Source organism: Urocitellus parryii, chromosome 10 (assembly GCF_045843805.1).
Source record: "Urocitellus parryii isolate mUroPar1 chromosome 10, mUroPar1.hap1, whole genome shotgun sequence".
Lineage (NCBI taxonomy): Eukaryota > Metazoa > Chordata > Mammalia > Rodentia > Sciuridae > Urocitellus > Urocitellus parryii.
Window position 1 is genome coordinate 113,649,820 of NC_135540.1, and position 14,850 is coordinate 113,664,669.

Consider the following 14,850-nt stretch of genomic DNA (forward strand, 5'->3'; position numbering starts at 1 on the left):
GTAATGCTCATTAAAGGTTACTAGTTTGGAAAGGTTAGGTTAGAATTTAGAGGCTTTGCAAATACGAAGTTTTTCCATTTGAATTATGCTTCAGAAAGCCTCTAGCCTTTAGCCCTTTCTTGTAACTTTTTGTAAAATGGCAATGCACTTACAGAAATGTGCACATAGCAGCCTAGCTTGATGAATTTTTCCCATTCAATGAACGAACCAGTTCATTGCTGTGACCAGTATCCCTGAAGCCCCTGAAGCTACTCTCCTTCATCTTCATCTTCCACCCCTGCCCCCACTACCATCCTGACACACAATGTTTTTTCCTGTTTTTGTACTTTATGTAAATGGAATCATGCAGTATCCTCATTTAACCTACTATAATATAATACATTATCTGTCTAAGTGACATTCCTGATAGCAGGAATTGAAAACAAGGTCTGTTTTTAGTTTCCCTTGTTATGTATCTAATTGATAAACTGGCAGTTTACTGCTATTTCTAGGTCCTTACTGTTCCTTTGAGAAATTTCCTCTCTAAATGCAGGTGTGTGAGTGTGCACCTGTGTGTGTTCATATGTGTATGCTTTTAAAATGGTTAGTCAATTATATCATGCCATGCCCTGCATGTTAGTGACTTCTCAGTGATATGTCTTGATGTCCTTTCCATGTGGGCGCACACAGTTCCTCTTCATGTTTCCTAATGGTGGCATTAAATAGATGTATCATAAGTTAATGAGCCAGTTGTCCACTGACTATCAGTTAGGTCATTACCAGGTTTTTCTGGTTGTAGAATGATAGCATCAAAGTGAGTTTATCAGTAAAATGAATTCTTGGAAGTGAAATTGCTGAGCAGTAGAGTTTGATGTATTTTGAATTTGCTCAGATATTTGCAAATGGTCTCCCAAAGAGTTCTGTCAGTTTTTACCTGCAAGATTTGAGTATTCTTATTTCCAGCGTCCTTGCCTTAGATTATATGTTCTCAAGCTTGTTCATCTTGGTATTCTGATCTATGAGAACCAGTAAGTTATTGTACTTAGATTGCATTTTGTTTAGTTTCCTATGAGGTAAGTTAATTGTGTTTATTGGGCACTTATGTTTCTCTTGGCACTTGTTCCTGTCCTTTGCTCATGTTCCTGTAGCTTGTTCTTAGTTTTCTTAATGATTTCAGGGATTGCTTTCTAGATAAAGGAAAATTGTCCTTTTATGTCATCTGTGATGGTAATTTATTTTCTCATTGTTACCATATTTATAGTAATTTTTTTTCTTAAACAGAAGGTTTTCGTTTTTATGTAGTTTATGTATGTTATTTTTTTTCCTTAGTGGCTTCTGAATTATAAGTGTTTAGTGGGGAAAAAAGCAGTGGAAGGCTGGGGTTGTGGCTCAGTGGTAGAGTGTTCACCTAGCATGTTCGAGGTGCTGGGTTCAATCCTCAGCACCACATAAAAATAAATAAATTAAATAAAGGTATTGTGCCCAATTACAACAAAAAAAAAAAAAAAAAAGAAAAAGAAAAAGCCATTGGAAACCTGAGACAGACAGCTTTGGCTTGGCATGGGGAAAATAATTCTTAATAAATGTTTATGGGGAATGTGGTTAAGTAGGAATTCAAATTAGAGTCAGAAGTAGTGGGATTGACTGTGAATATAAACAAAAATTTGTACATAATTTGCCAACATTTGTTTAAAATTTTGAACAGCTTTTGGAAGAATTTTCAATGTTATGATAGTTTCCTTTTATGCTTTGTTATTTGAGGTTTTAATTTCTCAAATGATTCCTTTTTGTTTTTTAGATTGCAAATTATAAACTATTTCCTGCACCATTGCTGACGCCCAGTGATCCATGTCAGAAGTACTTCCAGGTTAGATACATTTTCACATATTTCGATACAGAGAAGTAGTTCAATATTAAACCCTTATAAAACATATGAGACAATTATTTTAATGTTAAACTCATAATTTGCTAAAACAACATGCTTCTGGTTTTCATTGTTTTTTGCTAATGGAAGAATGAATATCCAAATAAGGCAGAAGGATCAATAGAACTTAATCATATTTGTGTAATAATTGCACAAGCCATCATGTAAAAATATTTTGGTTGACTATGACAAGAAATTAAAACTGAAATTGTACCATCTAGCACTGTGAATTATAGCCTGTGAGCTTTTGAAATATGAACAAAGCAATAGGTGTTGGCATTGAATCTTGGTTTGCTTCTTATATTGTGAAGTTTGTCTAGAATAGAATCCCCCAATTAGTATTCTCCTTGAACATAATGCTGATTAATTTCAGGTCTTCAGAAAAAAAAAAAAACTAATTTTATTGTATGTCCCTTTTTTTTGTCTCATGATAGCTGCTAGTCTAGACCCAATATAGTGTGGGATTTAATTCATAGACTCATGGAAACATAATAAGGAAAAAAACAATTGCAGTAGCATTTCAAACTGAACATAATATAAGATTACATGTGTAGATCTGTTCATTCCATTTTTCTTAGGAAACATACCATTCAGCAAGTTCTCATTTTAAATAAGTGCACTTAACCAAGGATAAAAAGATATTAATTTCCTTACATTCTAAAGTGAAATTTATTAAATATGTTCAAATCCTTTTCTCCTTTACATAACACTTTGTGTGTTACACTTCAACAAAGAAGTAAACAATAATAATAGTGAAATAAACATTAAGTTCAGCACAGGCATAGGAGTGGCAAGAAATACCCTTTTTATTTAAAAAAAAAAGTCAAAAAAATAATGACAAACCTAAGTTTATATAGAAAAATCAGGAACTTAAAGCTGATTCTTCATGCTGTGATGATTTGGGGAAAGGATAGGTTTTCTTTATAAATACATATTTGATTAGGTATTTTAATTTTAGAAACTCAAGACAAATATGTATGCCTTTTATTTATTTATTTGGATAACAGGGTTGAACTCAGGGGCACTTGGCCACTGAGCCATATCCCCAGCCCTATTTTATATTTCATTTAGAGACAGGCTCTCCCTGAGTTGCTTAGCACCTCGATTTTGCTGAGGCTGGCTTTGAACTCACCATCCTCCTGCCTCAGCCTCCCAGGCCTCTGGGATTATAGGCATGCGCCACCACACCCAGCATATGTCCTTTTAAAAAATAGATTTTAGGGGGCTGGGGCTGGGGCTGTGGCTCAGTGGTAGCACACTTGCCTGGCATGTGTGATGCACTAGGTTCAATTCTCAGCACTGCATATAAATAAATAAAGGTCTACAACAACTAAAAACATTTTTTTTAAAAATAGATTTTAGGAAGAAAACGTGCAATCGAGTCCCCTATTGCACTGCAACAGTTCTGTTCCTGTTTCTATTCTTCAATAAATTCTACTGTTACACTAAAATTAAAAAAAAAAAAAGATTTTAAATATTGAGAATAATTCTTTTTAGGAGTCCTATAAAATCTTATATTATGTTGCAAATAGACTCAGTATTGAAGCATTAAGAGAGTAAGGCTGACAAATATATAAAATGATGGTTTTTTCCTCATATGGAAGGGAAGAATCAAATAACTTCCAGAAATTTCTTGCTGTGGCTGTATATTGTTAGGATGATGTGTTCATTCTTTCTGCAGGGATTCAGATTGCTTTGTTCCTTGGTAGTCGTATGAGATGCTGAAACAGTTATCCAACGTGATTTTTAAATAACAGCTGCTACTATCATACATTGATATAGAAGGTAACAGTTTTTACAAGGAAAGCAGTATTCTTATCTCAGTGGAGTATCTTATTCCAGGATTTTTTTTTTTTTTTTGAAAATTCAAACAGCAGGTAGTGAGCAAAGATTTTTCAATTCTTGGGAGCTCTGACTACAGGCTTGTATTTGCAACTAAGAGCATGTCTGAAGTGTTTGAAAAGACAAATCTCCCAGAATTGATATTACTACCTGCCTGGAAAATGCCTTTTGACCCTTCAGGATTCAGCTCAGGAGTCCCTTCCAAGTAGTTCTTATCCCATAACATAGTCAAGTTGTTACCCTATTTCAAGGACTTTGTTATTTATTATTGTGTAATATTTTCCCCTTTGGGAATTGACTTGAGACCCAGCTTCTCAGTTACCCAAGGAAACACATAATGTTTCCTTTATAGCTCCTTCCCTACTCTTTTCTCCTATACCAGTGTTCTCAAGCTTGGTCGTTGACCATATTTATCATACTTGGCCATAAAAGTCTAGAGCTCTATTAAAAAATAAATTCTTCAGAAGATGGTGAAGCTTTTCTAAGGAGTGAAAACAGCTTAAAAATGAGCAGTGAAAATATCCTCGGAGTAAGCATATAATTTCCCAAAGGGACTACTTTCCAAGGTCTTTTTATTTGAGTACACAAATTCTGCCTTGTGTTTCCCAAGTAACCAGCCATCACATCTGCCAGGTGTTAGGTTGAAATGCCAGACTTTCCCCCACCTGTAGTTTCTTTTTCTCCCTGCCTACCCTTCAGGACTCAGCTTAGTAGTCTTTTTGTGGGAAACCTCCCCTGGTCCTCTCTGTTTATGAGACCCATGTTCCTGTAGGGCCCTCTGCGTACTTCAGACTTACGAGTGTGTGTAATAACTTCATCTTTTTCATCACAGACTCTGAATTTTTTAAAATATGGTTTCATGGTTACTTTTTTTAATTGACAAAAGTTCTATGTTTATTATGTAAAATTTTGTTTTGAAGTGTGTGTGTGTATATATATATATATATATATATATATTGTGGATTGGCTAGTCTGAGATAGTGAAGAGCTGATCAAATGTCTTAAAGAAAAGTTTTTTTGATCCATCTGTCTGGAGCCCTCAGTTCTACTGGGAGCTTGAATGGAGCGAGCCCTCAGGCAGTTCAGTGGAGCCCACCGGGGGCCCCCGAGGTGGGTGAGACCTAGCTGTTGGAAGGACCCCTTTATCTTTGACCCTGTGATCAGCCTGTGGAGTTGCTGTCTCAGTACTGGGAACCTCCCAGGCTCTCTTCCTGTGCTCTCCCTGACCCAGGAGCTCAAGCTGCCTTCTAGTACTTTTTGCTTCTTTTGTTCACAGAGAATTTCTTATCATTTTTATCACATTGAGGGTTTGCTTTCATGACTAATTTCAGGAAACCAGTTTTATTTTGCCTCTCCTTCCTAAGAGGAAAAGTCTGAGTTTATTTCTTTTCCTTAAGACTTGGAGGTCCAGTTCAAAAGGCAGCATTCCTCCGGGTCGGCGATTTGTTGTTAACTCCTCAGTGAAAATGAAATTGTACAGCAGTCAAGCAAAATTGGAGAAAACACCAAGTCTCATTCAAGAACGGGGCAAACGTCGGGCTTCCTTGGGCCCATCTGTCAGCTCATTTCCAATTTTACAAGTGTGTCATGGTAGGAGAGGGAGAGTGAGCAGACTGTTGCTGAACAGAGAAGGATTTCCTGTCATTACTGACAGCTTCTTCTCTGAAACAAGTCTGTATGTCTTAAAAAAGAGAAAAGGAGGCGGGGAAGCCATGTCTAATTGTAGGATCTGGGACAGGTCTGTACTGTGAGCTGGGTTAGGGTTTGGTCTGCCTGGCTGCATCCGTGTGGGGGCCTTTGTGCCTAGGTTTAAGAACAGCTGTGTATGCCCTGAAATTAGACTCATCCTGACTTTCCTAATTTTGCTTAGGCTTCTTATAAAATACTCTGTGTATTAACTAGGGCTCTTTTAGTAGCAAAAAAAAAAAAAAAAAAAAAAAGAGAGAGAAAACCCAGCTCAAAATGGCTTAAGCAAAATAAATAAGTCCCTTGACCTGAGAAGTCCAGGGCTCTCCCGTTCATCATGCTTTACTTTATTATTCTAACAGTGCCATTTTAGGACGTGTTTACTTTCTGTCGCTTGGTTCTGTTTTCTTGTTAGATTCACACTTATGCAGCAACCCCTTGAACTTCTAGGCTTAAATCTTCTGATTTTCAAAAATGAAACAAGAGCACCTCTTATTCTAGCAAAGGTCTCATGACAGGTTCTATGTGGGGTTACATTCTTTTCCTGGAACCAGCCCCCAGAACTGTAGGGGATTTGCCACTCTGGCTGTGCCCCCTGAAATAAGAGTGCACCCTTCTCTGCCTGAAACATGTGGGCTAAAACCCTAGAACATAAGTTCCAAGAGAGGAGATATTTTTACTTTGTCAGTTTTGTTCACTGCCATATCCTCAGCACTTAGAAGCATCTCCGGCACATGGTAGCACACACACACAAAAAAAAGTTGGTTGAATGAATGAATGTGTGTCAAGGAAAGCTGATTCTCCCCCTCCCCAAATTGCAGAACTGTTAACAGAGAAGGAAGGTGTCCATGCCAGGCTCTAATAGATGCTTCTCCATTGTACAGGCAGGACAATGAGGACAGTAATAATAGTCATTTTTGTCACATTCTTAAATCTGAATCTACCTCGGGAATAGGAATTGAGCCTCTGGAGTTGATGTTGAACCTTCCTGAGTCACACTCAGGACAGCACGATGAGTCGATTTGGAGGTGATGGCAAAATCATTTGGGGTCCGTCCCCTTGACAAATCCAGGAGGAGAGCCACCTCTGTACTCACACCAGCCCTTCTGGTTAGTGTTATCTTGCTTATTCATTCCTCACCAGTTCTGCTTATTTTGTTCACTGTTGTGTTCATGGCCTTGAGGAGACAGCCTAGCACATAATTGGTGCTTGATGAATAGTGAGTGAGTGAATGAGTGAACAAAAAAATATATTGAGTGCTCTCAGTAGCCAACTTTGAATAAAGAACTGGGAATTCTGGAAATAAAAAAATGAAAGGAAAATGTAAATCAGAACCACAATGAAGATACCATTTTATTCCATCTAGGACCGCCATAATAAAAACGAGATGATAACAATTGTTGACAAGGATTTGGAGAAATTGAAACCCTTTCCCCTGCTGGTGGGACTTGTAAAATGGTGTAGATACTTTGTAAAATATCTGGCCATCCTCAAAAATTTAAATGTATGCCAATGTACGTGCACATGCACGCGCGTGTCGGGGGTGGCATTTACGCAGGTCGAATATCTCTTATTCAAAATTCTTAGGATTAGATGTGTTTCAGATTTGGAATATCTGAATATATATAATGAGATGTCCTGGGAATGGACCCAAGTCTAAACCTGAAATTCATTTATGTTTCCTGTATACCTTGTGCACGTAGCCTGAAGGTAATTTTATCTATTTTTAGTGGGTCTGCATTTTGACTGCAACCAGTCCCATGTGGAACTTTATACTTGTGGCATCATATAGGTACTCAGAAAGTTTCAGATTCTGGAGCATTTTGAACTTCAGATTTTGAGATTGGGGATATACAACCTGTCGTTAGGTAGAGAGAGATGGAAAGGGTGGTTATATTAATGATCTCCACAGGAAAACTCAGAGTAAGGGGTGAGGTCCTGAAAGCAGGCAGAGAAAAGGTGGGAAGGGGGCACTTGAAGTATTAGAGAAACATTTTCAAGCAGTATTGGTAAGACTTTGGGAAGATAAGAAATGCATGAAGGAGTATTGTAAAGTTTCTAGCTTGGGAATCTAGGAAGTTGGTGACGCCACGAGTTCTCTGAGTCCAGCCCGGGCTTGAGTGGATTTGACTCTCCCCATCTCCCCAATCTGTGAGAGTAATAGACCAGTGTTCTTTGGTCTCAAATGTGTAGTTAAAATTATATGAGGCAACTTAAAATGGGACTGGCTTAAATGCATCAACTTTCAGAGTGTCAATATAGCTTCAGTACTGGGGAAAGCAGGCTAAAATTATCCTGCATGTAAACTGGAAAAATCAAAAGTGGGTGGGATCTTAGGATGAAAGGGGAAGAGAGCTGTCCTTTCATTTTTATAGCCACATGGAATTCATTTTTCTCCATACTTTGTTGAATTATTGTGCTATTAATAACCATTCTACTTAATTCTCTTCTGCTCATTGTTCCTAACAATGCAGATGCTATTTATGATGCAGTAAAGGTTAGTGGAAGGCCTGGAACTGGATGGTAGGATGCCCAGAGCACATGCACACCACTGCCTTGGTTGGGCCCCAGTGCTCGTCAGACCAAATAGGAGCACTTCAACAGGACAGGATGGCAGATGGTGAACAGTCTTTTTGGCAGAAAAGTGCACCGGTCTGCTCAGGGTCACAAGACATGAACCTGTGGCTCTCAAAAGTCTTCTTCTTTATTATTAATTAATTAATTAATTAATTAATTTTAATTAGGTATATATGACAGCAGAATGCATTTTGATTCATTGTACACAGTTGCAGCACAACTTTTCATTTCTCTGGTTATACACAATGTAGTTAGTGTCACACCATATGCACAGTCATACATGTACCTGGGGTACTGATGTCCATCTCATTCCACCATCTTCCTACCCCCATGCTCCTTCCCCACCACCGCCCTTGCACAATCAAAAGTTCTTCCATGCCCCCACCCCCATCCCCTCCCGTTATAGATCAGCATCCATTTATCAGAGAGAACATTTGGCCTTTGGTTTTTTGAGATTGACTTATTGTGCTCAGCATATTCTCCAGCTCCATACATTTACCTGCAAATGCCATTATTTTATTCTCTTTTAATGCTGAGTAATATTCCATTGTGTATATATACCATAGTTTCTTTATCCATTCATATCCTATTGAAGGACATCTAGGTTGCTTCCACAGCTTAGCTATTGTGAATTGAGCTGCTATAAACATTGATGTGGCTGTGTTACTACAATATGCTTATTTTAAATCCTTTGGGTGTAGACCAAGGAGTGGGATAGCTGGGTCATATTCCTAGTGCTGAGACCAAGGAGCAAGATAAATTGACATAGACATTATATTGCAGGATTTTATTTTAATCCTTGCTCAGATGCTGTGTGGAGTTAAAGTTGAGATGATGTTTGATCACCCTTTCTCTTTGTGCTATCATTAGCTAGCTTTTTCAAAGAAGGAAAAGTGGATTTTCCATTGAGGCCATAGTGTAGTTCCCTTTCAATATTTGATAAGAAACTCAAGAATTATATCTATATTATTTTTAATCTTTTTTAAAATATTCATTTTTTAGTTGTAGTTGGACACAATACCTTTATTTTATTTATTTATGTTAATGTGGTGCTGAGGATCGAACCCAGGGCCTCCCCCATACTAGGGGAGCACTGTACCCCTGAGCCACAACCCCAGCCCTATATTTAGATATTTTAGGTCAATATTTCTTGAGGTGTTAATGAAACAGTTGCCTTTTTCATGTTATTTAAGGATTTCTCCTACAAATGTTTATTGAGCCTACTGTGCGCTAGACTGCTGTGCTGACTGATGGAGGTCAGTGCGGGTGGGAGACTCCATCAAATTAAAAATGACAGTGAAGCAGAGTGGGTGATGCTATAGTTAGAGATGCAGATGCAGATGCAGATGTGTTTAGGCAGACCACGGAGCCCTGGAGGGGCAAGAGAAGCCTTCACATCTACCCTGAATCTCAGAAGAAGCGCAGATTTGGCTGGGGGGTAGGGATGCTGAGGACATTTGGGAAGACAGGGAAGGTGGCGTATGTGGTCAGAGTGTCCATGGGCCTCTGAAATTGTGAACTAAGGTGTAGACAATTTTACTCTTCTAGATCTCTCACTCCCTTTCCTTCACTGGTCCTCAGCCTTGGCGGCACAGTGGAACCACCCAAAGAACACTGAACACCCTGACAGGCCCAGTCCCAGGGTAGTTGAATCAGAATCTTTGGGAGTGTCCTTAGGAGTAGAACCGGGGCATCTGTATTTTTTTAAAGCTCCCCAAGGAATTCTAACGTGCCGCCCGTGCCTGTTCCTCCACCTTTCTGAGGCTTTGATCCCTGTCCTTTTTCTTTCCCTAGCTCTTGGCTTCTTTGGGTTTCATTCCCTCATTCTCTGCTCTGCCCAGGTCCTGGAGTGCATCCTCCTCTGCAGCATACCTGAAGCCTTCTCCCATCCCCCTCTGTGACAGTGTCTAAATCTTGTCCCTCTCCTTGGTTCCCTGCTAGACCCCTCTACCCAGCCTGCTTCCTCCAGGGGAATTTTTATCTTCATAGAGAAAAGGGAGGCTGTCAGTTTGTCTTTTCCTCAGTTTTATCACTATAGTCACTATAGTGACTTATGCAACTGTCCCTTCTCATGTGAAGATGTGTCATTTCTCTTGGGCAGGGCTGACTCTTTCCCATCTGCTATGGTCCCCTTCTCTCCTCACCTGGATTCTACCACATTGGCTGATTCCTCCTTTGTGACCACTCTCCCCCTCTCTCCTGGCTTCTGCTTCTATAGCCTCTGAACAGTAAAACACGACAAAGATGCTCGTTGTTAAAAAACAAAATTTTTTCCTGTGACCCTAGATCATTCTCCAGCTACCATCCTGTCCTCCCCAACTTTGTAGTAGTAAAGCTCCTTAAGGGTCACTCTTTGCCTACCTCTGCCATTATCCTGAAACAGATTTGTTGGAAGTCTCTGATGTCCTTCTAGTAACTCAGTTCACCAAACTCTTTTCCATCTTTGCCTCTAAATCCAGGTGGCTAATGTAAACCTCATTTTCATGTCCTGGTCTGCCGCTAATGAACTACTACTGAGCGTTTAGTCCTGCAGTTAGGCATGAAGACGCTGAGTCTTAAAGTGGACGATTTGTTTGTGGGTGGGAGCTGGCTGGGGAGCCTGCAGAGCTGCAGGCTGCTTTGTTCTTACACAGCCCACCTTTTATAGGGCAGTGGGAGGTTCGGTCTTAACTATGGCAGAACATATTGAAAACAACCAACTGGTTTGCTAGTACTAAGAAAACATTCTCCCCAGTGACAAAACAGGATATGCTTTCATGACATGTCAGGGAACATACATCCAAAGCATGTAGCAGATAGTACAGTTGGGGCCTGATTTTTCTCCTTAAACAGGGTCATCGTGCCCCACAAGAATTAGCCTAGTGTGAGGAGTTATTGCTGTCCTGCCATATGCCGCATTCCAGCCTCCTTGACTTCAGCTCATAAACAGGAACTCCCAAGTGCGGATTCTTCAGGGTGCACTTTCCATGACCTCAGGAGATTGGACCCCAACACTGGTCAGGAGATGATTGACCAGAGCTGGAACTCTTTTGGAAAAAAGCTACTGTCCTCTCCTCGCTGTCTTAGCTGGACTGTAGCAGTAACCTCTCAACTGACCTTAATGTCTAGGTCTTGCTCCCCTTTGATAAAGAACAGAGTCCATTCTAATGCCAGAAAGTAGGAATGTGGAGATGGAGCCAGCCCTGTGAGTGGTGAACTTATCAATCAGGGTTCTCCAGAGGAACAGAGTCAGTAGGATCAACATTTTTCATACATACATATTCATACAGACATATATATGTATGAATGATTATAAAAGGGGATTTATTAGATTGGCTTGCACATTCAGAAGCTGAGTCGTCCCATAAGGGCCATCTGTAAGCTGGAGAACCAAATGAACCAGTAGCTGCTCAGTCCAACAAGCTGGAGTCTTAGAACCAGGGGTACCGGTCATATAGCCCTCCCTGGAGAGTTACTGGTCAGAAGCTGCTTTGGAAAAATAAAGGAGCTGAAGTCCCATGTCCTTGGGGGATGGCAGCAGCAATAGACACTCTGCTAAAGAGAAATTCAGCTCTCATCTTCCATGGAGTCCTCCTTCTGGATTTGGCTCCACCTGGACCCCATTTTATTGGACCGTGCCACCCACATTTCTGATGGGTATCTCCCTGACTCAGTTTGCTGTCCCACATGACAGCCTGGAAACACCCTATCAATACACCAAGAAATGTTATTTTATTTTTTTTTAATATTTGGTTTTTGGTTAGACACAATACCTTTATTCTGTTTACTTATTTTTATGTGGTGTTGAGGATCGAACCCAGGGCCTCGCACATGCTAGACAAGCGCTCTACCACTGAGCCACAATCCCAGCCCCAAGAAATGTTATTTTAAAAAATGTTTTTATTAGTGCATTGTAGTTATACATAATAGTGGGGTTCATTTTTATCACATTCCTAAGTGCATATAACATAATTTGCTGTATTTCAGTCTTTAATACTTTTCCCCTCAACCTTCCTAACCCCCCTCCGCCCCATTCCCTTTGCTCTGTTGATTTTTCTTCTGTTTATTTATTTACTTTTGTATATTTTTAGTTATTGATGGACCTTTATTTTATTTATTTGTATGCGGTGCTGAGAATTGAACCCAGGGCCTCACACATGCTAGGCAAGCGCTCTACCACTGAGCTACAACCCCAGCTCGTGTTAATTTATTTCTAATTGGTACATTATAATTATATATGAAATTGGAATGCCTTGTGGAATATTCATACATGTACATAGCATGATTTGGTCAACTTTATTCCCCAGTTCTTCCCTTTTCTCTCCCATCCTCCTTCCCTCTTGGTTGCCTGCCTCTACTGATCTCTCTTTTATTTATGGGAGATCCCCTTTTTAATTTTTTTCCTTCTCTCTAGCTTCCTCAGGAGAGAAAATATTGAACCCTTGACTCAGGGAATTGCATTTTTTTTTTTAGTGATATGGCCATTGTGATTGTATTAATTCTGCCTCTCCATGAACATGGTAGGTCTTCCATCTTCTAAGGTCTTCTTCCTTGTTTTATAATTTTCATTGTAGAGGTCGTTTACCTCCTTAGTTATATTTAGTCCTAAGTTGTTGTTATTGCTACTTTCTAAGGCTACGGTGAATGAAGTATTTTTCTTGATTTCTTTCTTGGTGGACTCATTATTGGAGTAAAAGAAAACTATTATTTTTTTTTTGTATGTTCTTCTTGTATCCTGCTGCTTTGTTGAATTTGTTTATCAAATCTAGAAGTCTTCCCAGAAGCCTCTGGATCCTAGATATCTCTCGGTCCAATCAAATCGATAGTTCATATTAACCATCACAGTGAATGTGATACCTCTTTCTACCTCATTCCACTGTTTCTCTGATGACCATTGTTGTTTTGATCTCTTACTTTACATTGCTTCTTTAATGACTTTCTGCCATAGTCATCTCCTTCTTGGAGAATGTGGTGGTGGAAGATACCAACATAAAAACAAATATGCCTTACACACACTCACACATACACCATAGCTTCCAATTCATTCTACACCCTACTGCCTCAGGGTCAGGCCCAAGTCTAGAGCACACCTCACAGAACCCCTGGCCAGCTCTTTCCCTTCTCTGTGCCACCTCTCCTTTCATGTCTTGATTGGCACAGGATCCTCAGGTGATCATCTATCCTTTTCCCTTCAGATCTTCTACACCCCAAGAAGAGAAAACCATTTCCTCCTCTCACCTGTCAGCCACCATCTTAGCTGATTTCTGTGAATATTGTGTGTCTGTCTTCCACAGAAACAAAAGCATGCAGGAAAGGAGGGAACTGTAAAGTGATAATAATCTCTAGAGTGTTTTGAGCTCTTATGATATGCAGCCATTAGGTTAAATGCTTGACAAGTCATCTCTTAGTCCTCAGCAAAGCTCTGGAAGGGGTAGCTACTGTTATTATCTCCATTTTTTATAGCAAAGAAATGGAGAGTCTTAAAATACTTCCTTTTTGTCTATGTTGAAAGCATCTGGTCTTATTTCTTAGGTCCCATGATTTCCAAAGAAAAAAAGCTAAATATTAGGTGTTAAGCAACTTTATAAGATTTTTATTTCACTTAAATAGAAATGCAAATCTCCTCCCTCTGAACCCTTGAGGAATTTTAATTTTTTCGTAGTGGAACCCTGTGCTCTGTCTCTTGGGTATAAAGAAGTAAGGGGTGCTCAGATTTATTGTTCCATATTATGCCAAAGCTCTCTGCAGGCCTTTTCACTGTCAATCCTCACAACAACCATCTACAGGAAATACACAGCTGAGTTTGCACATCCACTCTGTGCAGGATGGTTCTGTTCTAACCCAGCCTTCCCCTCCCAAACCCACCATGATTTTTAAGCAAGGGAGAGAGTGACCTGGTCACTGAGAGGGATCCCAAAAGCCTTATGAGAACATGGCTAAAAGTTGTGGTATGTCACTTAGAGGATATAAAAGCTACTTACATATTAAAATCACCTAGAAATTCTGATGGCATTCTTTCTGAAAATGTTTACAGTTATAAACAAATGAAATTTTTTCCCTAATAACATGCTAGTATACAATACCTAAAATCATAAAACAGCTTCATAGAAGTTGGTTGCTATGCCTTTTAGGAAGCTAGCAGGTTTCCACTTTCTCATGTTTCTTTAAATTCTCAAGGGAGTGGACCTTGTATCTATGCTGTAGATATGTCTTGGGGAAAAGTTCATGTGAGTTCATTCTGGGGTTTGCTCATATCAAATACTACTCTTGAATGAGATTGAATTATAAATTGGAACATGTTTTTCATAACATGGTAGTAGTGATCAGTCTTAATTTTTTTAAAAAAAAAATTCAATTTCCCGAGCATTATTTAAAGGGAAGAAACACACTGCATTCTCTATTCCTATAAATGAGACCGAGAAGCTGAAGTAATTCCTGGGTCAGCAGGATTTATTATAATTTTAAAGAATGTGGCCTCAAATCTAGCCTCTTTGGGTGATAGCCCTTAGCTATCTTTTGGGCCACATGGTCATTCTGTTACAAATATGGGTATTGCCTAGAGCACATGGACATTGCCTAGCTTCCTGGAAGATTCGAGAATGAGTGACTCTTCTAAAATTGCCCAACTTGAGTATTTGACAATAAAAAGATAACTCTAAGCTCCCAAACAGGGAGAAATTCTTGCCCTCCTCTTCTGTGAAGATCCCTGTTTTGCTTGGGGGAGGAAGAGGGAGTTGTCAGAATACAATTTCAAGAATGTCAGGAGCTGTGCTTTGGTTCTTCTGCCCCTGGTGTGGAGATCACCAAAGTTGATGGGGAGGGCAGAGGATCAGATAAGAAGGAAGCCATTGCTCAGAAACTGA

At 39.5% G+C, this 14,850-nt stretch overlaps 1 protein-coding gene across 3 annotated transcripts in view; it reads left to right on the plus strand.

Moving 5' to 3' along the window:
- Apbb2 (amyloid beta precursor protein binding family B member 2) overlaps positions 1 to 14,850 on the plus strand; it is a 322,787-nt gene that overhangs the window by 147,989 nt on the left and 159,948 nt on the right. For all 3 annotated transcript variants that reach the window (XM_026387551.2, XM_026387558.2, XM_077803554.1), the window contains one exon: positions 1,778 to 1,846. In XM_026387551.2, coding sequence (XP_026243336.2) covers positions 1,828 to 1,846 — 19 coding nt within the window. In that variant the 5' untranslated portion in view covers positions 1,778 to 1,827. The remainder of the gene's footprint in view (positions 1 to 1,777; positions 1,847 to 14,850) is intronic.